Genomic DNA, 22,869 nt, shown 5'->3' on the forward strand with positions numbered 1-22,869 from the left:
TCACTATTCACGAACAGGGTTTCCTAATTTCTAACAGTGCGCCACATATGATAAATACTTCATTTTTTCCCAACGTCCCAATGAGTTCATGTTCACGTATGTAGTCTCAACGTCACAAACAAATCACAGTTGCACACTTGAAATCCACCTGGAATGCGTTTCTTCGGCCTGAAACGGGTGTAGGAGGGATTCTCTGAGTGATTTAGATCAGTGTGTAAGGAGCAAACTGTGATCCGGTCCACCAAAGCAGACCTCCACAGACACCCATGATCAGGACCACCAGAGCAGCTTTGAGCACGGCTCTGGGGGGCCGAGTGAAGTCGGGGGGTCCCATTGTTGCCAGTAGCGCGGTAGTGACCGTGAGAGTGAACGCGATGGAAATTGCTGTGTTGATGGCCACAATCTGACCAAACTTGGCGAAAGGCACGATGACGCAAAAAAAGAGTGGAATGGTTGAAATCACTGTAGTGACGGCACTCGAAACTATGGCAACACCCACGTGATTGGCTGCTTCAAGGGTACGTAGCTGCCGTTTGATGGAGGACTCCTGTAAGCAAAAGCAGAAGAAATGACACTTGTGAAAACTCTTTGTATTAACATTCACCTCACGCTAAAAAAAAACACTCTCACCTTGTCTCTTTCTTTCTGTTTCACGACTCTTACTTTGGTGTCATGTTTTTAAATTGACTTCCTTGTCTCATTGACCTATCTTTTAAATCAAGAAGTGTGAATAGCTCATTATGTTTAGCTGTTTTGCAACTCTGTCAACAATTAAATGCACAATACTAGAGAGATATGAAGCTTGAGGAAAGGAATGCTGGGAACAGAGCAGAATATAGGATCAGACGAGTTTATCTCATCAGTATGCTGACATTTCTCCTAGTCACTGGGTTTGTGCTCAGTAACAGCAGGTTTTCTCCATAATGCTGCGTTCACACCAAACGCGAATAGAGCGTAAAAATCGCGTCTAGTTTGACGCGTGAACATTTTGAATCCATTCGCGCGTCCACAGTTTCCAACATTAAATGTCACACAAATGTGGTCCAGGCAACTCCTACATTGTCTTCACTGCATGTATATTTAAATATCCTTAAAAAGTAAAGTTATGAAACTTCTCTTTGCCCTCAGTCAAAATGATTTGGCAGACAGCAAATTATAGATTCATGACACCAAAGATCGCCCATTAGATATACACAAGACGAACCTCTACAGGACATCAGAGCCAGAGGCAAACATCAGAAGGACTAGCCAAGGAAAGGCTGCTCTCGCCGGGTTTATGAGCGCTGAGTGCCCGGTGATCGCCTGGATCTCACAATTCCAAAAACACAATTATTTTTTTTTTAAATAGGCTCTCTCTTTATAAATAAACCACAGATTTGAGCTTTAAACAACTACATTCTCACCTGAAAAAGTCTTAAAACTACATTTTGTGACACAATAGTAGTATTTTTAAATTATGCAGGGTTTCTCATCATGTCACTTTACCACGTGACAGCAGCAAGCAGGCTCCTGATTGGTTAACACGGCGCGAATTGACGCCAAAGTTCCGATTTTTCAACTCGGGCATCAGACGCGAATTCGCTTAAAACGCCGCGGGACCTCCAGACGCGCGTCATCGCGCCTTTCCATTGACTTAACATTGAAATCACTCGCTCCTGACGCTCTATACGCGTTTGGTGTGAACGCAGCATAACACTGCAGTCAGACTAGATCAGTGTTCAGGTTTACTCAGTTTTTAGTTTAAGCCACAGTTTTGTCTTTTGATAAAAAATATCCTTTATAATTTATGTAATGGACGTAGGCCAGTAAGAGCTGTCAGTATAAATCTCACTTCCCTGGCCTCAAGAGGCGTGCTAGGTCTTTAGCGCCTTCCACGCTGTAGACCCCGGTTTGAATCCCGCTTAAAGCGGGTCGAGTAGGACCGGTTAAATTTAGTGCCATGACCCCGGATGGGAGTGAGGTTTAGGGGGTGAGTGTAATGGACGTAGGCCAGTAAGAGCTGTATTTGAAAGTTTGAAAGGGTTTTAAATCTTCTAAATCAAGTAAAATGACTCAAAATCAAGTAATTTAACCATGCCAAAGTTAACTTTAATCATATAAAATGTAATTTCCAAACAGCAAAATTGTGGCCAGGTGAAAATGCTGAGTGGCTAGTAACTTTGGAAAACCAACAGCCACAGTGGCTGGTGAGCAAAAAAGTTAATGTCAAGCCCTGATTACAACACAACATGAACACACCTAATGTTAGCTATAAATCTAATTATTATAAATGCATTATTACTGTGTTATAACAATGCATCAAGAATACCTTTATAATCTATTTATAGAGAGCTTCATTAAGTTCTTTGGCTGCTATTATGTATAATGCCATATAGAAATATGACTGCGTACATGAACTTGTTTTGGGTTTTAGTTTAGGAGATGCTGTATTATTCATGTTCGCTTATACTACACCAATTAAAATGATTCCCCTGGAGCATGCCAGGGTTCAGTGCCTTGCTCTAGGGCACAATGGTAGGAGGAAATCCCTGCGTCTTAACAGTTCAAGTGATGTCCCAAACTGGGATCCAACCGAGCTTTGGTGTTACGTGCCCAGATCACTACCAATGAAACGGTCAGGGATATGAACACACAGAGGGGAGAACAAGTATTTAATACACTGCCGATTTTGCAGGTTTGACCACTTACAAAGCACGTAGAAGTCTGTAATTTTTATCATAGGTACTCTTCAACTATGAGTGACGGAATCTAAAACAAAAATCCAGAAAATCACATTGTATGATTTTTAAGTAATTAATTTGCATTTTATTGCATGACATAAGTATTTGATACATCAGAAAAGCAGAATATTTGGTTCAGAAACCTTTGTTTGCAATTACAGAGATCATATGTTTCCTTTAGTTCTTGACTAGGTTTGCACACACTGCAGCAGGGATTTTGGCCCACTCCTCCATACAGACCTTCTATAGATCCTTCAGGTTTCGGGGCTGTTGCTGGGCTATACGGACTTTCAACTCCCTCCAAAGATTTTCTATTGGGTTCAGGTCTGGAGACTGGCTAGGCCACTCCAGGACCTTGAGATGCTTCTTATGGAGCCACTACTTCGTTGCCCTGGCTGTGTGTTTGGGGTCGTTGTCATGCTGGAAGACTCAGCCACGACCCATCTTCAATGCTCCTACTGAGGGAAGTAGGGCTGGGTAAAAATATCGATTCATCAATGCATTGCAATTATTTGTTTCTCAATTCAATATCGATTCATCAAATCCTTTGAATCGATTCAGCCCACCGGCCAGTGGCGGCGCTGTGGGTAACACTCTAGTGAGAGCGTTCAGCACGGTTCAACGTTGTACAAGACACGCTTTACAAAAACAGCAAGATGGCAGACAGCAGCTGCGCTCCATTCAAGCCTGCACCGCCAACGTTAAAAGCCGACGTTTGGGCTCATTTTGGATTCCACTGTAACGGCCGTTTCACACCGCAAGCGTGAGCAGCGCGTATTTTTTTCGCCGCCCATGTTAATCAATGAGTGCATTCACACCGGGAGCAGGAGCAGCGCGTGAGCGTCAAGCAGGAGCGTCGCGTGAGCAGCAGTGAAGCGGGGGTTTCGGCGCAGAGCCTATTTTTGCTGCGCTGCTGACGCTCAATTAAAGTGAAAGCACACTTTTAATGGACAAAATAAATATGATTTCACACAAAAGGTGCTCAAAATGCACACAAGAAGCACATGCAGTGTGTTTTAACAAGAACTGAAGAGTGTCAGAAAATAAAATTAAAAATAAAAAGATATTTTTAGAAGATTTACCCATTAAACCGTTTTAATTAATTAGCTTGGGTGAAAGTATATATATATATATATATATATATATATATATATATATATATATATATATATATATAAACATTATTTTAGGCTACACAGACAGGTCTAGGCTCTAGCACTATAAATCAAACAAGAGTGTGCGTTTTATTTTTGTCTACGGAGTTTGCTGTCTTCTAAACATATCGAAGTATGAATGAAACCACATGATCGCAGTTTTCTTGGTTGTGTTTGTCGTTTACCATTTACATGCAAATGTTGCAGCCTACACCTCCCCATTTTAACAAAGTTTCAAGACTATCAAGTTTATACATGACCACCTTCTAAAAACAAATATAGGCTAGTTGTCTTTATAAAGAAATGCTCACATATGATATACGTGAGCATTATATGTAGTATTGGAGCCGCTGCTGTGACGCTGTACAAACGCTTCCAGTGTGAATACTCTTGCGCGTCTGCAGCTGCAGTCACGGTGTAGTTACGCTGACGTGACGCTCACGCACTGCTCACGCTTGCAGTGTGAAACGGCCGTAAGCCGGGAACAAATGAAGAGGTGGATAAAACCAATGCCAGCTTACATGGTCTGTAAGCATTGTCACACCGTTCTTAAACTTTAGAGGTGTTAATAAAGCACCTGTTTGTTACAGTTGTGGTTTGTATTCAACACATTTACAATATTGTACGGTTTGTTCTGCTAAATAAACCATGACAGGAAACATGCTGGGGTCAATTTGTTTTTAAACATTGGTAATCCTGCACACATTATTTAAAAATATACTCAAGTACTTCATTACTTGTGTATTTACTTATTATTGAATCGATATCGAAGCTAATAAATCAATATCGAATCGAAATCGAATCGAATTGTCAAATTCCTAACAATACCCAGCCCTAGAGGGAAGGAGGTTGTTGGCCAAGATCTCGTGATACATGGCCCCATCCATCCTCCCCTCAATACGGTCCAGTCGTCCTGTCCCCTTAGCAGAAAAGCATCCCCAAAGAATGATGTTTCCACCTCAATGCTTCACGGTTGGGATGGTGTTCTTGGGGTTGTACTCATTCTTCTTCTTCCTCCAAACACAGCGAGTGGAGTTTAGACCAAAAAGCTCTATTTTTGTCTCATTAGACCACATGACCTGCTTCCATTCCTTCTCTGGATCATCCAGATGGTCATTGGCAAACTTCAGACGGGCCTGGACATGCGCTGGCTTGAGCAGGGTGGCCTCGCGTGCACTGCAGGTTTTTAATCCATTACGGCGTAGTGTGTTACTAATGGTTTTCTTTGAGACTGTGGTCCCAGCTCTCTTCAGGTCATTGACCAGGTCCTGCTGTGTAGTTCTGGGCTGATCCCTCACCTTCCTCATGATCATTGATGCCCCACGAGGTGAGATCTTGCATGGTGCCCCAGACCGAGGGAGATTGACCGTCATCTTGAACTTCTTCCATTTTCTAATAATTGCGCCAACAGTTGTTGCCTTCTCACCAAGCTGCTTGCCTATTGTGCTGTAGCCCATCCCAGCCTTGTGCAGGTCTACAATTTGATCCCTGATGTCCAACACAGCTCTCTGGTCTTGGCCATTGTGGAGAGGTTGGAGTCTGTTTGATTGAGTGTGTGGACAAGTGTCTTTTATACAGGTAACGAGTTCAAACAGGTGCAGGTAATACAGAACAGGAGGGCTTCCTAAAGAAAAACTAACAGATCTGTGAGAGCCGGAATTCTTACTGGTTGGTAGGTGATCAAATACTTATGTCATGCAATAAAATGCAAATTAATTATTTAACAATCATACAATGTGATTTTCTGGATTTTGCGTCTCTGAGAGTTGAAGAGTACCTATGATAAAAATTAGAGACTTCTACATGCTTTGTTAGTAGGAAAACCTGCAAAATCGGCAGTGTATCAAATACTTGTTCTCCCCACTGTATCATGAAAACAGTTGCATTTCAAAATCACAGGAGATTTATTTTGACACATTTGTTGAGTAATGGATAATTGTATATCATACCAAACTCTGATTAGCCAGTCCTGAAGTTTCAGGGTCCCCCGCCAGTAGATAGCCTTCCACTAGATGCAGGCAATAGTCCACAGAAGAGCCCACCAATATGGAGAGAGAGATGGCTTCAACCGCACCCATCTCCCACCCGAGCCAATACATCACCGCCACCACCAGACACACCATACCTGCCAGTGCCAAAACACAAACGTTATGAAGTCATTTCAAGATTTAAGACTCATTTTAAAGAGGACCTATTATAAGTCTTGATTTTGTTTTTAGGGTCTACCAGAATAGGTTTTCATGCTTGAATGTTCCTTATTTTTCACATATTTGACATTGTTTCAGCATCTCTCTTCCCAGTCTGTCAGTAATGTCCTGGGGTGTGCAGGACATTGTTAGTCAACTATGGTCGCAAGTTCCGTCATTACCAACATAGATCAACCATTTGGCATTACTCGAAACCATAGTTACAGCATTTGCAAAGAGCATTGCAAACGTGTGTGGTTAGAACTACAGCTCTTGACCTGTTGTTAGAAGCATAGTTTCTTGTTAAATGACATGTGGACTTAAACAGATCATGTTATTGGGCACTTATCAAATAAAGCAAAATGACCTGGAACAAAAACGGTGAAGTACTCATTAGGTGCCATGTTCGGCTCTGTTTACACCTGGCATTAAGATGCGTTTTGGTCAAGCGGATCACAAGTAGACGAAGGAGACTCATACCCATTTACACCTGGTGTTTTATTCTGTCTCTTTTGTCCTTTCACTTCTTTCCTGATTTCTTTGAGGGAATGGTCTAAGGGCAGGTAAATGTATGTTTTTTTTTAGATATTTCGATCTAATGGACAAAATAAGCTGGCTTTGAGACGAAGAAAAACATATGGAGAGCAGCAGCTTTCATTTCTGCACTGACAGCTGCAAAATGTATATATATGTATATATATATATATATATATGTATATATATATATATATATATATATATATATATATATATATATATATATATATATATATATATATATATATATATATATATATATATATATATACATATATATACATTTTGCAGCTGTATGCAATAATAAATATATATATATAATATATACTAATATATATATATATTAGTGCTGGGCATCGATTAAAAAAAATTAACTAATTAATCGCACTTTTTTCTGTAATTAATCGCGATTAATCGCAAGTTTTTAATATTTTACGTTTTTAATATTTTGATATTGTAATAATTTCAGTTACTCTCCAAATTAATGTATAAACAATTTAAAGACAGCATATTTTAAATATGTGTTGTATTGTCATATTTTTATGAATGAAGGCCAGTATCACTGATACTAAAGTGTCTATGAAACATTAATGCCGTTACATTACAGTATAACTGAAAGCTCCCAATTTCAACATTTATTAGGCTTTAAAAAAACAACTTTTAATTTAAGTGAACTTAAAACAATCTTTACATAAACCCAAAATAATAAATGTTATATTTACCCATGGCCTTCCCTGTTATACATATACAGAAATGTAATAGTTATCTTTCTTAACTGCATAAATAATAAATTAAATATAGATGAATCATCATTAAAGCTAAAATTTTCTCTGTTCCCGTTGTTCTTTGATGAACATTAATGACAGGCATCATCAGTGCTACTGTCACTTTAAGAACAGCCGCGGATCTCACGCGCTGTCCCACGCATCTCATTTCCTCACAACTCTTTAAGTTCATTTAAGACGTTATTTAACTAATTTAAGACTCCTAATATGAGAATACTCAAAATCCTCTGTGTTATTGTTTGTTCAAGAGCAAAAGAGAACTCGATGTGAGCAGGAAACTGACGCGAGTCTATCTATGCGTGGAGTGTGTGTGTGTGTGTGTGTGTGTGTGTCCCTTGATTAGCTGACATGAGACGCATCCACACAGACAGGACACTGACACACACACACACACACACACACACAGGACATTGGCATACAACGCGTTCGCTTGTGTCTTGTCGCGCTTGGAAGCATTTACATGAATAGGAGCGTGATGATCATGTAACGCTAAGCAAAAATGGATAAAAAAACGGACGCTGCGTTATTTGCGTTAAATATTTTAATTGCGTTAAGCTGAAAAAATTAATCGCCCGCGTTAACGCGTTAATTTGCCCAGCCCTAATATATATATATATACTAATTAACATTAACACAAATTATTAACATTGTGCTTGGTAGAATTTTTGTCTTCAAACCAAACTTGGGTCTTCAGCCAACAAAGTTTTAATCCCGTCTGGCTAGCGCACTTCCCATAATGTTTTAGGTCAGTAGGCGGAGAGTAGACGGTCTTTTGTGGCTGTTCTAACGCTTTCGATCACATGAGCATCTACACTACGAAAGTACATGAAAAGCTAATATTAACAAATTTTTATAAACGTGTTATATACATAATTACACGTTAAGACATTAGTTTTACACTTTTTGACCCTATTGGCCTTCCATAAAAGCAATCCGCATGTGTTTTTGACCACCTCTGGAAGTGTTTGAAAGTGGACAAGCTCAAAACGTTTTAGACCCTGATTACACCTATATTTAGTGTCATCCACTTGCGATCCGACTGACCAAAATGCATCTTAATACCAGGTGTTAACAGAACCTTCATTACAGCAGCATCTCTGAGATCTTAAATACATTAATTAGCAGAAGTTATTACTCCTCCACCTGCATGTGACGCCATTCACGACAGTTCCCTTTCGTTCAGTCACTACGACGTACGTTAGTGACTAACGAATGGGGGTTTCGCTTAGAAGCCAATCATCTTCTAGTATTCAACAGCGCCCAATGGCAGTGCCAATGCCATGGGCATGCGGAATTTGCATGCGTAACTCCGCCCCACCTCGTGGGTATATAAAGAAGTACGCTGGCAACATCGCATTATGTTTCTGCTTTGGAGCCAAGAGGATCTCTTCACTCCTACAAGCCTGATCTGAGTCTTCGACAGCTTTTCGAGACGAGCAGCTTTCCAGAGGCGTTGGTGTTACGGCGCGTTCCAGTGATCATCAAACTGCCTGCCTGCTGATCTGCGCAGTGGTCCGCTAGACAGCTGGTGTGTGGTCCCTGGGCGCTTCGGCGTTCTCTGCGAGGCTTTCCTCTCCTAAAAGAGCTTACACGTGGCGCGTCCTTTTCAGGATGTCTCGTCCGTGTACTTCTGGGTGTGGTCGGTTGCTTTCTCCCTCTGATGGGCACGAACACTGTCTGGTATGTTTGGGCTTTCAGCATGCTCAGACAGCGTTCGTGGATGAGTCATGTTCTCACTGCGGGAACATGACCATCGCAGTGTTGCGGTCAAGACTCCATGACCTTTGTAAAGAAGTGAGAGTCCCCTCTACCACACCCCGATCTACTGAGTCCCAGAAGCCCAGTACTTCGGCTGGTGGTCAGGGTGACTTGACGGTTACGGTGTGGAACAAAGCCCCGACGCTCATGCCTCGGGCCACACCCCCGTCTTGCACACTGCAACCCGCGAGCGTTCAGATGCAGATCGCGGGGCCGGCTCCGGCCCCCCCGCGCATCTCGTTTGGCGCTCCGGAGGAAGATGCGATGTCGATCACCGCATCACAAGGTGGGCTCGAGTCCTCTGGAGATGATGATTCGGCTGTGCTGCCGCCTTCGGGCGCGCCAGCATTGCCCGAGTCAGATCCAGAGCTGACAGCCATGTTGTCTCGGGCAGCCGCGAGCTTAGGGATAGAGTGGAACCCTCCACCCTGTCCCGAATGTTCAAGGCTCGATGATTGGTTTTTGGGAGCCCGCGCTGACACCCGTCAGTCCCCGCCCCCAATACCTTTCTTTCCCGAGCTGCATGAGGAACTCACGCGGTCCTGGAAGTCCCCGTTGTCTTCCCGCGACCGTTCGGTGACTTCCTCCGCCTTCTCCGTCCTCGATGGGGCGGCAGCTAAAGGGTACACTGGGATCCCTCCAGTTGAACGTTCTGTTGCGATGCAACTGTGTCCTCAGAGCGCTTCAACCTGGCGTGGTGATCCTAAGCACCCCTCCAAAGCCTGTCGGTTCACATCAACCTTGGTGTCGAAATCGCACAGAGCCGCGGGGCAGGCTGCCGCTTCGTTGCATGCCATGGCGATCCTCCAGGTCTACCAGGCCAGGATCCTCAGGGACATGCACGAGGGTGGAGTTGATCCGGGGCTCTTAAATGAGCTGCGTGCCGCCACCGACCTCGCTCTCCGGGCGACGAAGGTGACCGCACGCTCCCTGGGTCAAGTGATGTCCACAAATGTGGTCCAGGAGCGTCACTTATGGCTGAACCTGGCCGATATGCGGGACACCGAGCGGACCCGGTTCCTCGATGCCCCCATATCCCAGGCCGGCCTCTTCGGCGGGGCGGTTGAGGACTTCGCCCAACAGTTCTCAATCGCCCAGAAGCAGACTGAGGCTATAAAACACGTACTGCCCCGGCGGCCAGCTGCTGCCTCCACCCAGCCGCCGGCACAGTCGCCTCAGTCTGCTCCACGCCGAGGACGCCCTCCTAAGGCTCCCGCCCCTCCCACCCGGTCCAAGCAGCAGCCTTCACCCGGGCCGGGTCGCGGAGGAAGCCGTAGGAAGGCGTCCAAGTCCCCTCAGGCCGCCCCGCGCCCCGCTAAACGCCAGGCCAAGCGGCGCTCCTGAGACGGACGGCTCAGGGATGGGAAATTCTTTCAAGGAGATGGTAGCAGGACCACTCCTTCCCCCGGTGGAGGGCCGGGGGAGAATCCTTTGTTCAGCTGCTGGCCCCCGGGTCAGCAGCACCCTATGTTGGTCAAAGAAAGAATTAACACTCCCATCCCTGAGCCCACAGAGTCCGGTGATGACGGTGCGCGCCACCCACGGGTCCCGCCACTCGCATCCCACTCTGTCGCCAGCCTCCTGGCAGAGCAGACCCCAGTGGAACGTGCGTCCTTCCCTGATCTCCTCTGTCAGGACGCAGCTGTCAACCGTGCCCCCACACCGGGACGCCCCACAGCCTCCCATGTCCGGGCCGGTGACGCTGCATCGCTGCAAGCCCACACCGGGTACGTCTGTACTCCGTATGACCCTGCTGGTGCAGTTTCTGGATGTCTGGCTTCAGCTTCCAGGGCTGTCCCGCTGGGTCGCGCGGACCGTCAGGCGCGGCTACGCGATTCAGTTCGCGCAGGTTCCTCCCTGCTTCCGGGGAGTCCGTTCCACCATGATCGGGGCCAACGCCCCCGTCATGCGAGCGGAGACTGCCACCCTACTGGCGAAGGGTGCGATCGAACCTGTCCCTCCAGCCGAGATGAATTACGGGTTTTACAGCCCGTACTTCATTGTACCCAAAAAGACCGGTGGGCTACGGCCAATCCTGGACCTGCGCGTCTTGAACCGTTACCTTCACCGGTTTCCGTTCAAGATGTTGACAGCGAAACGCCTTTTCGAATGCGTTCGTCCACACGATTGGTTTCCAGCGATCGACCTGAAGGACGCCTACTTCCATGTCTCCATTTTGCCTCGACACAGACCGTTCCTACGGTTTGCTTTCGAGGGGCGGGCATATCAGTACGCAGTTCTACCATTCGGGCTATCTCTGTCCCCTCGCGTCTTTACGAAGATTGCCGAGGCAGCCCTTGCGCCCCTTCGGCAGCACGGGGTTCGCATCCTGAATTACCTCGACGACTGGCTCATACTGGGTCACTCTCGAGAGCAGGTTTGCGGACACAGAGATCTGGTGCTCCATCACCTAGCCCGTCTGGGCCTTCGGGTCACTGGGAGAAGAGCAAACTTTGCCCCGCGCAGAGGATCTCTTTTCTCGGTATGGATATCGACTCGGTCGCCATGTGCGCGCAGCTTTCAAGCGAGCGCGCGCAGTCTCTGCTGACTTCCCTTCGACAAATCGAGGGCAAGAGTGCGGTTCCACTGAAACTGTTTCAGAGGCTCCTGGGGCATATGGCATCTGCAGCCGCGGTAACGCCGCTCGGATTGCTTCATATGAGACCGCTTCAGCACTGGCTACGCGATCGAGTCCCGAGATGGGCATGGCGGTCTGGCACGCTCCGGGTACAAGTGACTCGGGCCTGCTTACAGACACTCACCCCGTGGTCGAACCTCAGTTTTCTACGGACCGGAGTGTCCTTAGAACGAGCTTCCAGGCATGTTGTTGTGACAACAGATGCATCATCCACGGGCTGGGGTGCCATGTGCAATGGACAAGCAGCCGCGGGCTCCTGGACAGGACCCCAGCGCCTTCTGCATGTCAATTGCCTCGAGTTACTGGCAGTACGGTTCGCCCTGCACCGCTTCCGAGCGTTGCTGAGGGGTCAACATGTACTAGTCAGGACAGACAACACGGCTGTAGTAGCGTACATCAACCACCAGGGCGGTCTACGCTCCCACCGTATGTCTCAACTCGCCCGCCATCTCGTTTTGTGGAGTCAGAAGCGCCTGAGGTCCCTTCGTGCTGTCCACATCCCGGGAGACCTGAACCGTGCAGCCGACAAGCTCTCACGGATTCAGCCTCTCCCCGGAGAGTGGAGACTCCACCCCCAGACGATCCAGCTGATATGGGAACGGTTCGGCGACGCACAGGTAGATCTGTTTGCCTCCCAGGACTCTTCCCATTGCTCCCTGTATTATTCCCTGTCCGAGGGCACCCTCGGCACGGATGCACTGGCGCACAGCTGGCCGTCAGGGCTACGCAAGTATGCGTTTCCCCCAGTGAGCCTTCTTGCACGGGTACTGTGCAAGATCAGGGAGGACAAGGAGCAGGTCATTTTGGTCGCCCCGTATTGGCACGGCCAGACCTGGTTCCCAGAACTTTTACTCCTTGCGACAGCCCCTCCCTGGCCTATTCCTCTGAGACCGGACCTCCTCACTCAGAGACGGGGCACCCTTTGGCACCCGCGTCCAGCGCTCTGGAAGCTCCACGTGTGGCTTCTGGACGGGACGCGGCAGGTTTGAGTAGCCTTCCACCTGCGGTGGTCGCTACCATCACTTCCGCTAGAGCTGAGTCTACGCGACGCCTCTATGCGTTGAAGTGGAACCTCTTCGTCACATGGTGCTCTTCCCGCCAAGAAGACCCCTGGAAATGCCCGATCGGGTCCGTGCTATCGTTTCTCCAGGAGGGGGTGGAGCGAAGGCTGTCTCCCTCCACCCTTAAAGTATATGTGGCCGCAATATCTGCCTACCACGATCTCCTGGGAGACAAAAAGGTAAGTCAGCACGACCTGATCATCAGGTTCCTGAGGGGGGCGAGGAGACTGAATCCTCCTCGCTCTCCTCTCGTTCCCTCTTGGGACCTCTCAGTAGTCTTAAGTGCTCTGCAGAGGCCTCCCTTTGAGCCTTTGCGGTCGGCTGAGATTAAGTTCTTGTCTATGAAGACGGCTCTGCTGACCGCATTGGCCTCGCTTAAGAGGGTCGGGGACCTGCAAGCATTTTCGGTTGACGAAGCGTGCCTTGAGTTCGGGCCGGCTAACTCTCACGTGATCCTGAGACCCCGGCCCGGATATGTGCCCAAGGTTCCTACCACTCCGTTCCGAGATCAGGTGGTGAACCTGCAAGCGCTGCCTTTGGAGGAGGCAGACCCAGCCTTGGCATTGCTCTGTCCAGTACGCGCTCTCCGCGCCTACGTAGACATGACGCAGTGTTTCAGGACCTCAGACCAGCTCTTTGTCTGTTATGGTGGAGAGCGGAAGGGAAGTGCTCTCTCAAAGCAGAGGTTGTCTCACTGGATAGTGGACACCATTGTTTTGGCGTACCAGCAGCAAGGCCGACCATGTCCCCTTGGTGTGAGGGCACACTCCACCCGGAGTGTGGCCTCCTCTTGGGCTCTAGCGCATGGCGCCTCGCTAACAGACATCTGCAGAGCTGCAGGCTGGGCGACACCTAACACATTCGCCAGATTCTACAATCTCCGAGTGGAGCCAGTGTCCGACTATGTACTCGCCCCTACGGGTGGCCGGTAATAGGCCAGGCTCAGGTGTCTTCGCTTGCTCGCCATTCCACTCCCAGGACTGGATACGTGCAATATTTTCCTCAGGTGAGCTCCCCGAGAGCCCTGAGCTCCTCCAGCACTGCTTACGCCGACATCAGTTCAGTCTGCCCTTTCGAGCCCAGACCCTCATGTCCGGCCAGGTGCTCCGTGTGCATGGTTCCCTCCGGCGACCCCCACACGAGTATTCCCACCGTAAGCCTCCTCAGTGAGCAGGTGTCTTTCCCTTGGCAAGTCCCTGCCACCCCTAGGGTTAAAAATCCACCTTCGGCTGGTACCCTAGTGATCTTCCATATGCAGCCCTCAGCGGGTCATATGTGTATTCTCTAAGCCCTCCCTACGGTAGGCATCTTGGCATTCCCTCACTGGGATATGCTTCCCAGTGTACCTTGGTATTCCTGTGATAAGTGGGAGTCCTTTGTCCGTACTAGTCTTACGACAGGGCACTCACACTTACGCAGGGCACTGGATGACAGCTGAGTGGCGTTGTTGTATTGGAACCCCCATTCGTTAGTCACTAACGTACGTCGTAGTGATTGAACGAAAGGGAATGTATGTATAATAAGTATGTAACCCTCGTTCCCTGAGGAGGGAACGGAGACGTACGTTTCCTTTGCCACGTCAGCTGTGCTGCACTGGAACGCGGAGTTCAGTCTTGGCTCCTGCAGCAGTAACATAATGCGATGTTGCCAGCGTACTTCCTTATATACCCACGAGGTGGGGCGGAGTTACGCATGCAAATTCCGCATGCCCATGGCATTGGCACTGCCATTGGGCGCTGTTGAATACTAGAAGATGATTGGCTTCTAAGCGAAACCCCCATTCGTTAGTCACTAACGTACGTCTCCGTTCCCTCCTCAGGGAACGAGGGTTACATACGTAACCGAGACGTTAGTTCCTGTCTCTATGAAGCCCCACCTTCTGAAAAGCAAAATGTGCTCTGATTGGTTGTTGGACCAGTGTGATTGGTCAAATGCTTCAAGTGTGTTTTGGAAATGTCACACCACTTAAGCACAAATTTCAACACTCTACTAACTCAACCCGGCTTCGCACCTTGTTGCCTATGGCGGGAATTATATAAATAAAGAATAATGGGACATATATGTTCCCGGAAGAAAACTCAAGAATACAATTGAGGCGTTTCAGGAAGTTCAGTGCTTACTGATATAGAGAATAACTCGCTTTGAAGTGACTTTGTAATGTTGCAGAACTTTTTTAATGTTCAAACAGCAACATAACAAACACAAAAAAGCATACTAGGTCTTCTTTAAACTGCTAACATCCTTTTCACTGTTTTTATTCCTTCCTCTACTTTTATTTTTTCCTCTACTTAAATTCAAGTGACTTTGTAACGTTGCAGAACTTTTTTAATGTTCAAACAGCAACATTACAAACACAAAAAAAAGCATACTAGGTCTTCTTTAAACTGCTAACATCCTTTTCACTGTTTTTATTCCTTCCTCTACTTTTATTTTTTCCTCTACTTAAATTCAAGGATCATTGCACATTTTTGAAATCTATTTCCTCGTTTAGTTGGACACATAGAAGTGGGATGATTTTCCGAGTCTCTTTTCATTTCACATAATTTGTATATTCGTTCAGTGTGAGTTATCACTTGTAGTGATAATATTACTGGTTGAAAGCAAGTTAAATTACGGTCATGTCTGGCATATTGTATTAACATATAAATGAGATGGGAATAGAGCTGCACATTTCAAAGGCAATGATTTTCACCATCAGTACATATTACATAAATGACAATTAAATTCAACAGAATGGAAGAAACAGGCATTTGATGGCAGACGCTGCATTTGGTACAGTGAAAATTAGTTGGTCGTAAAAAAACGGTGGTAAACTATTCAAGGGGATGCAGTAAATCAAAGAGCGAACATGTCCAGGTCACATTTCATGCAAAAAAAAGAAAAAAAAAACTATCTAAAAAAATATGAATACATTTTTAGAACTGCAGCAATGCATCTTATCGGCATTTTTTTGTAATTCTAATTATGCTCTAATTCTCGTGTACTGCAATCAGTGTTATTTTACAATCATTTGTACACTATTAGCTTGATTTTCTTCCTGTGATTTTTAGGTTGAAATAATATACGGTCCCACTTTATATTAGGTGGCCTTAACTACTATGTACTTACATCAAAAAATAAATACAATGGACTTATTGTGTTCATACTTTATTGCAAAACACTTTTGCTGATATTGTGGTGGGATACGGGTAAAGTTAGGGACAGGTGTTGGTATGGGTAAGTTTAAGGGTAGGATTAGGTGTAAGGGAAGTGTCAACTGTGTAATTATGAATGTAACTACAGAAATTAATTACAGATGTAATTACATGCAGGTAATTTTTTAAATGTTAGTACAATGTAAGAACATGTATGTACACAATAAGTGCATTGTATCAAATTATTCATTTAAATGTTAGTACACATTTAGTTAAGACCACCTAATATAAAGTGGGTCCTAATATACTAACAAAAATAATATCAATAGCTCATATTTTGTACAGTGGTATGACATACCCAGAATGCTCAGCAGGATTGGCAGCAGCAGAAGTGGATGTGCAGTAAACACTGCTACTGATGCGATGCAGATGGCAAGTGACAGCAGGAGACTGTAGAGGGCGCTCTCTACACCTACAGTCAAGGGGTAGTGCACAAAGAGGAGTTCAGGGAGGGAGTCAGTCCATGTTAAATGTAATATAAATAGAGAATCTGAATGCAGATTCATTATTGTCATTTGTTGAGAGTCAGGTTAATGAGAACTTGTGTTAATGATGTCTGCGCCTCAGACTAATCGCTCTTAAATTGCTCATTTGTTCAAGCAGAGCCATTTTTATCAAAGCTGGTTTCGGTCTTTGCCACATTCTATTTTTTGCTCTCTTGCCTATAATTTCCATGAAGATCTGTTTCCAGTGTTGGCAGGTCTGGAAGCCTCGTCTCAAGGCAGAGGACGCTGGGAGTGATGCAAGCTGCTTCTGCAGGAAGCTCTCCCATTGGAGGAAATCAGAGTGAGTCTGAAACGAAGACTTTCCCTTGTAGGTGGTCTGAATCAGAGAGACACATGAAGAAAGAGTTGCATAAAGATGCTTAATAACCTGGAGTATGACATCAAGTATTGAAATTAATGCTGTCACTAAGTGCTGGGCAGTGCTTGTAGTGGGCCGTTACGTAAATATTCATACGCAGTACAGGCACTTCTATATTTTAATCAGTAGCGTACCCTCGCGTTTTTCTTGCGTACCAGCATTTCTCACATGTAGCCAGTACTCTGACCACCCACACCAAAACATAGAATCAGGCTATTAATTCATTGTTTACATCGCAAGTTTTTAAGCCAAACTAAATGGACCCATTATCTGCGCAATATGACTGAAGCCCAATTGGTTAATTTTGCATGAGTGGTGCGCAAATTACTGTAAAATCACTAAACAATTGCAAGAACTGTGTTAATTTTTCATAAGGCCAAGTACAAGAATCAAGAGCAATTACAAATCAAATATTTTTTCCCACTTCAAGCACTAGTTGGGGGTAACGCATTACAAGTAACATGCATTACATAATTAGATTACTTTTTTGAAGTAACAAGTAATGGATTACTTTCAGGGCTTAAAATTATGTTTTGCTCACCAGCCACTGTGACTAGTGGTTTTCCAAAGTTACTAGCCACTTTCGCTGGCCACAATTTCGACCGATACCATGGTGAAAAACTGCCATCTAGATATTAAAAATATTATTTCAGGTATATTAGGCTGCTGTCACTTTAATTGTAATTCTGTTTGATTGGGACAGTTCACTCACACGCTAATTTGCAGTAGTTTCTCACACCAAAATAGTAACAGGAGACTAAGGCAGAAAACAAAAAGCGCTCTGAATGAGTTTGATATTTACCTACAGATTTACTAAAGATTTACCTAAAAATGTACTACAATTATTGCATGTAGCTTGTGAATGACTCTATTCTGCAGGTAAAGACAATTTATATCCGAAACAGTATTTTGAAAAAGTACCACAATATGGTAACATTTTTTGGAAACACTTTATTTTAAGGTGACATAGTTACACGTTACTACATGTACTTCCTATAGTTCTGTCAGGATTAAGATTATTGTAGATGCTCTGAATGTTATTTGGCGGCAGGATTTGCTCTGAAGGGTGCAAACCTCGCTGAGGTTTGAACCCCTCGGAGCAATTAACCAGAATTTTTATAAGCAACAGTTACACAATTCCATGCAGAAGTAATACAAGTACTGTAATGAGATTGGACAATATTGAGCAAAAACTAGCTGGATAGATAAATATATCTCCTTGGACAAGCAGCTAAGCGATCATGTTCCGGCATAAGGAGGAGCTGGGGATGGAGGATGGGTAAGCGCATGTCTGTGGGACAGACTAAAGCAAGTGAGTGTACGGATGAACTTATGCCTTGATTAATCGGTTGTGGGAGGAGTTACATATCAGCCGAGCATCAGCTGATAGCTGGCTGTCACCATGGTCTGCCAGAACTACGCTTGAGCTCCATTCAGTCGCTCAAACTACGTTTATAACATTAAATTAAGCATAATTACAAGTAACTAACCCTAACTCTATAGTAAGTTCATGCAGTTCATTAGTATTACTCAGTACTTATTTGAGTAAGTACATTGTAACTACGTCACCTAAGAATAAAGTGTAACCCATTATTTTGATGGGGAGCCTGTGCTCCATGAAAGGCTAGAAACACCTCTGGTGGGAACAGACAAATTTTTTTTTTTCCTCCAATTTTTAATAAAAAGAGTTGCGCAGTAGGTAATAAAACCCGTAATGTTAAAGCTACACTGTGTGATATTTTCCCCCATCTAGTGGTGAAAAGGTATATGACCATCCAGTGAATTTTAGTTTCTGTTCCTCTCAATTCCGATTTCGTTTCAACTCCTACGGTGGCCGATTTAGTCCAAGATTAACATGGCGTCCAGTTCGACCTCGTCCACATTCGACACGGTGCCTGTGGGATATTCTGTGCGCAGTGGGATGGTTGGAACTCAACTGGCCAAATTATTCGGCTAGAAAGAACTGCAGCTAATCCAGAGTGAACTTTGATGATAGTAATGTTTATTCAGTCATCCAATTGCAAGGCATAAACATGTTTGCGTGGATATGTACATAAATGTGGTTTCTGTGAGAGAACAAATAAGGATGGTAAATATACATACACAGTTAAGAACTGTATAACTATAATTATAAGTTACATTTGTATAATGTAACCGTAAACCAGAACTTATTGTACCATATATAGGCGCTAAACGGAGCTGCCGCTGCTGCTGCTAACAAGCGGTGTCCGGTTACAAAAGTGTGTGCGCCGCTTTAGCACTGCAGTGCGCTCTGTATAACAATTGTTAATATGCCGATCAGACCTGATACATATTTCCATCAACATACATTACAAGCAAATATTTTCTATAAACGAATAAACATTGTTGATAACAAAATAACTGAATGATTATTCAAATAGGTGAGCATTACGCTATTGTATGTTGACACAAAAATACTTCTGAGGTGACATCAACTGAATTACGCGATGACACACTCTGAAACACAACTACAATGACAATAACTATTATTACTTACGGAGTTATTGATGCACAGAAATACCACACAAGGAAAAACAGACTTTTGAGGAATAAACAAGCCAGGAAAACTCTGTATAACTCTGTTACTGGACGCTGCTAAGATGAAAACTCTCTGCACATGCACCAGACAAGTCTGAACAAGTTGACGCGCACATGCGCGAGGCAGAGAATTTTGTACAGTGCCATCAAGTGTTAAAGCCGGTTAAAACGCGAAAGGCGAAGCTTGAATTTACGGGTATGTCCCTCTTTGGCTAATGTACTTTCAAGATGGAGGGGCAACATGGCGACCACCGTTAGATCCCATTACCTTATGTATTTTCAATGGCATATTATAAACGTACGAGAATACTTTATTACTTGAAAGAAGTAAATATACATTAATGAGCACATATATTTTTGAAAGAACTAAGTGTTTTTAGCAAAGAATAGACTAAAAAAGTTACACAGTGTAGCTTTAAGAGATCTTTTGTATGGCATAGATCTAGTGGGAATAGTCAGGACATATTATAAGTGGTCAGAATATAATAATATTGTAGATGTGTTTGTAAAAGAAAATGAAGGTGTATGTCATATATAGGCTGTTGAATGTTGTTTAATACATTACTGCGTTAAACAGAAACACTAGTGCAAAAATTAACTTCTCAGAACTTCTCAAAAACACACGCAAGACCTGGAAGCGAGCTGTCACATTTATGTTCCCTTTTTTTAGTTTTCAAGGACATTCAGTTTGTTTTCATTGGTCACGTCTTCCTTTGTTCAGTTTTCCGGCCACCTTTTTGTTGTCATGGTAATTTATTTAATCATCACAGGTGTTCATCGTTATCTTCCTCATTTACCATGTATTTAAGTTCACTCTTCAGTGGTCTGGTATTGTTTGTGTATAGCACACCGTTTCGTATGTCGTCTGTTATTTTGGAGTTATCTATTAAACATTATAGTTATTCTCATCATCTTAGTCTTCATTGAATTAAAGCGTGATGCGAGCGAGTCCAAGTGAAAAAATGTAAAACACAAGTAACAAAACACATTACTTTCCAGGGGATGCTTTTTTAGGGAGTTACAATATTGTAATGCATTACCTTTAAAAGTAACTTTCCCCAACACTGGCTGTCACACTACATTCAGACTGCAGGTAAATGTGGCCTAAATCCAATTTTTTTTGCTCATATGTGATCTGTTTTTGTCACAAACCACATGGAATCTGATCGTTTTTCCATTCTGATTTGTGCCACTTTCATATGTGGTCCTAAATCCGATACAGATCAGATGTTTTGCAATGCGACATCAGACTGAACAGTCATATTGGAATTCATTAAACTTTTATATCACCCTAGATAGACATTCGTCACAATTTTGTGCTCATGGGAGCAACTTCAAAGATACATACCCAAAGTTATCAAGACAGTTGCAAAAGGCGGTCAGTGAAGGTATAATAATATAAGTATAGAATAGAATAAGTATTACAGTGACAGCCCTACATATAAGCAAAACATCAAAAATGCCTGAAGCATTAAGAGTTCCTTTCACTGGAACTAAGGGGCCAAGCCCAACCCCTGAAAAACAACCCACACCATAATCCCCCCTCCACCAAACTTTACACTTGGCACAATGCAGTCAGACAAGTACCGTTCTCCTGGCAACGGCCAAACCCAGACTCGTCCATCGGATTGCCAGACGGAGAAGCATGATTCTTCACTCCAGAGAACACATCTCCACTGCTCTAGAGTCCAGTGGCGGTGTGCTTTACACCATTGCATCCGACCCTTTGCATTGTACTTGGTGATGTAAAGCTTGGATTCAGCTGCTCGGCCCTGGAAACCCATTCCATGAAGCTCTCTACACACTGTTCTTGAGCTAATCTGAAGGCCACATGAAGGTCTGTAGCTATTGACTCTACATGCGCTGACTCCGCTCTTTGATTTTACGTGGCCTACCACTTGAGTTGCTGTTGTTCCCAATTGCACTTTGTTAACTGTTTACAACAGTTGACCATGGAAGATTTAGTAGTGAGAACATTTCATGAATGGACTTATTGCACAAGTGGCAACCTATCACAGTACCACGCTTGAATTCACTGAGCTCCTGAGAGTGACCCATTCTTTCACAAATGTTTGTAGAAATGTCTGCATGCCTATGTGCTTGATTTTATACACCTGTGGCCATGGAAGTGATTGGAAGACCCGAAATCATTGATTTATAGGGGTGTCCCAATACTTTTGGCAATATAGTGTATGTGAGTTATACAAAAAAAATCTGATCTGAGCAATAAATCCGAATTGAGCACTAAGGCTTGCAGTGTGAACGTAGCTTAAAAGGGCAAAAAGCACCATGAAAGTAGTCTATATGACTCAACAACATTTTTGTGTGGACTATTGAAATGCAGTAGTGAACTCACTGATTCAAAAGCCATAGAGATCCAGTGCACTCTACCCCCCTGCATGCCCACGGCACCATGGGATAGCTGGCCAGGCAAGAGGTTGGGCTCAGGAAGAGAGTGACACTCCGGGTGAAGCAAGGGCAGAATGGATGTGAGGCTATTACCTGAAAGAAAGAAACAGGACGTGGTAAAACTGTGAGCGATTGAAAGGCCATTTGAGAAGAACTTGTGGATGATTCTCCCTCACCTGATGGCAAACACTGAGCTCCACCAGGTTTCACCAGCTTGGTATTGGCACTGATGGCTTTGCACAGCTTGCATAAGTGCCCGATCTCATTAAAAACATCAAAGTCAGGATCATAGATCACACTGCCCTTTGAGGGGGAGGAACGTCAATAATCATTAAATTAATAATTCAATTAATAATACATAAATCAGCTTCAAAGGAAAATAATCAATGCACAATGTACAAACTGAGACTACATTAAAATCAGGGGTTTTTCATTTAAACATAAGTAACTAGCCATTTTTTATGTTGAGTATGATTATTCTCAAACATTTTCACAAATTGAGTTTTTTTTTTAAATAGTGAAAATTGATTTATTCTGTCTTACCAGGTCTCCAATAACATGGTTGTCTGAGCGCTGAGTGCGGTTGACCCCCAGTATGCCGAACACCACAAACACCATGGCTCCGGTGTCCACTAGAGGGCGCACTGCTGGTTTCCCACATTCACCTCCACCGCAGGGGTTAAAGCCTGAAGTCCTGGAGATCTTAATCTGGGTAGGAGCTGATCAGATATAGAAAATGCTTAGCAAAGAAAGTCCAGATAGCAAATTGTCATAAAAGAAAAGTATCCAGCATCTGGTGCAGAAGTTTGGGGAATATCGAATGAATACTGATTCTGTCACAGAAACGAAATCTACTTTTCTTTTTTCTTGTCTTTTTTGAGAACCCAATATTTTTGCAAAAAACAGTACATTTTAAATCTGCTATCTGTTTATCAACTATGTATCATAAAGTTTAAACAGATCTCAGTTGTAGATATTTTTAAGATACAATATCACTCATGTGT

The 22,869-nt window shown here is 44.2% G+C and overlaps 1 protein-coding gene across 1 annotated transcript in view; it reads right to left on the reverse strand.

Moving 5' to 3' along the window:
* Positions 1–202: 202 nt before the first annotated feature.
* Positions 203–22,869, reverse strand: part of disp3 (dispatched RND transporter family member 3) — a gene marked incomplete at its 3' end in the record, with an annotated part of 112,988 nt that continues 90,321 nt past the window's right edge. Inside the window, exons 15-21 of the mRNA XM_079827739.1 lie at positions 22,409–22,584; positions 22,042–22,168; positions 21,813–21,958; positions 16,696–16,855; positions 16,332–16,445; positions 5,824–5,999; positions 203–547 (exon numbers count right to left, since the gene is read on the reverse strand). Coding sequence (XP_079683865.1) covers positions 203–547; positions 5,824–5,999; positions 16,332–16,445; positions 16,696–16,855; positions 21,813–21,958; positions 22,042–22,168; positions 22,409–22,584 — 1,244 coding nt within the window. The remainder of the gene's footprint in view (positions 548–5,823; positions 6,000–16,331; positions 16,446–16,695; positions 16,856–21,812; positions 21,959–22,041; positions 22,169–22,408; positions 22,585–22,869) is intronic.

The sequence above is a fragment of the Gobio gobio genome (assembly GCF_949357685.1).
Source record: "Gobio gobio genome assembly, chromosome: 10".
Lineage (NCBI taxonomy): Eukaryota > Metazoa > Chordata > Actinopteri > Cypriniformes > Gobionidae > Gobio > Gobio gobio.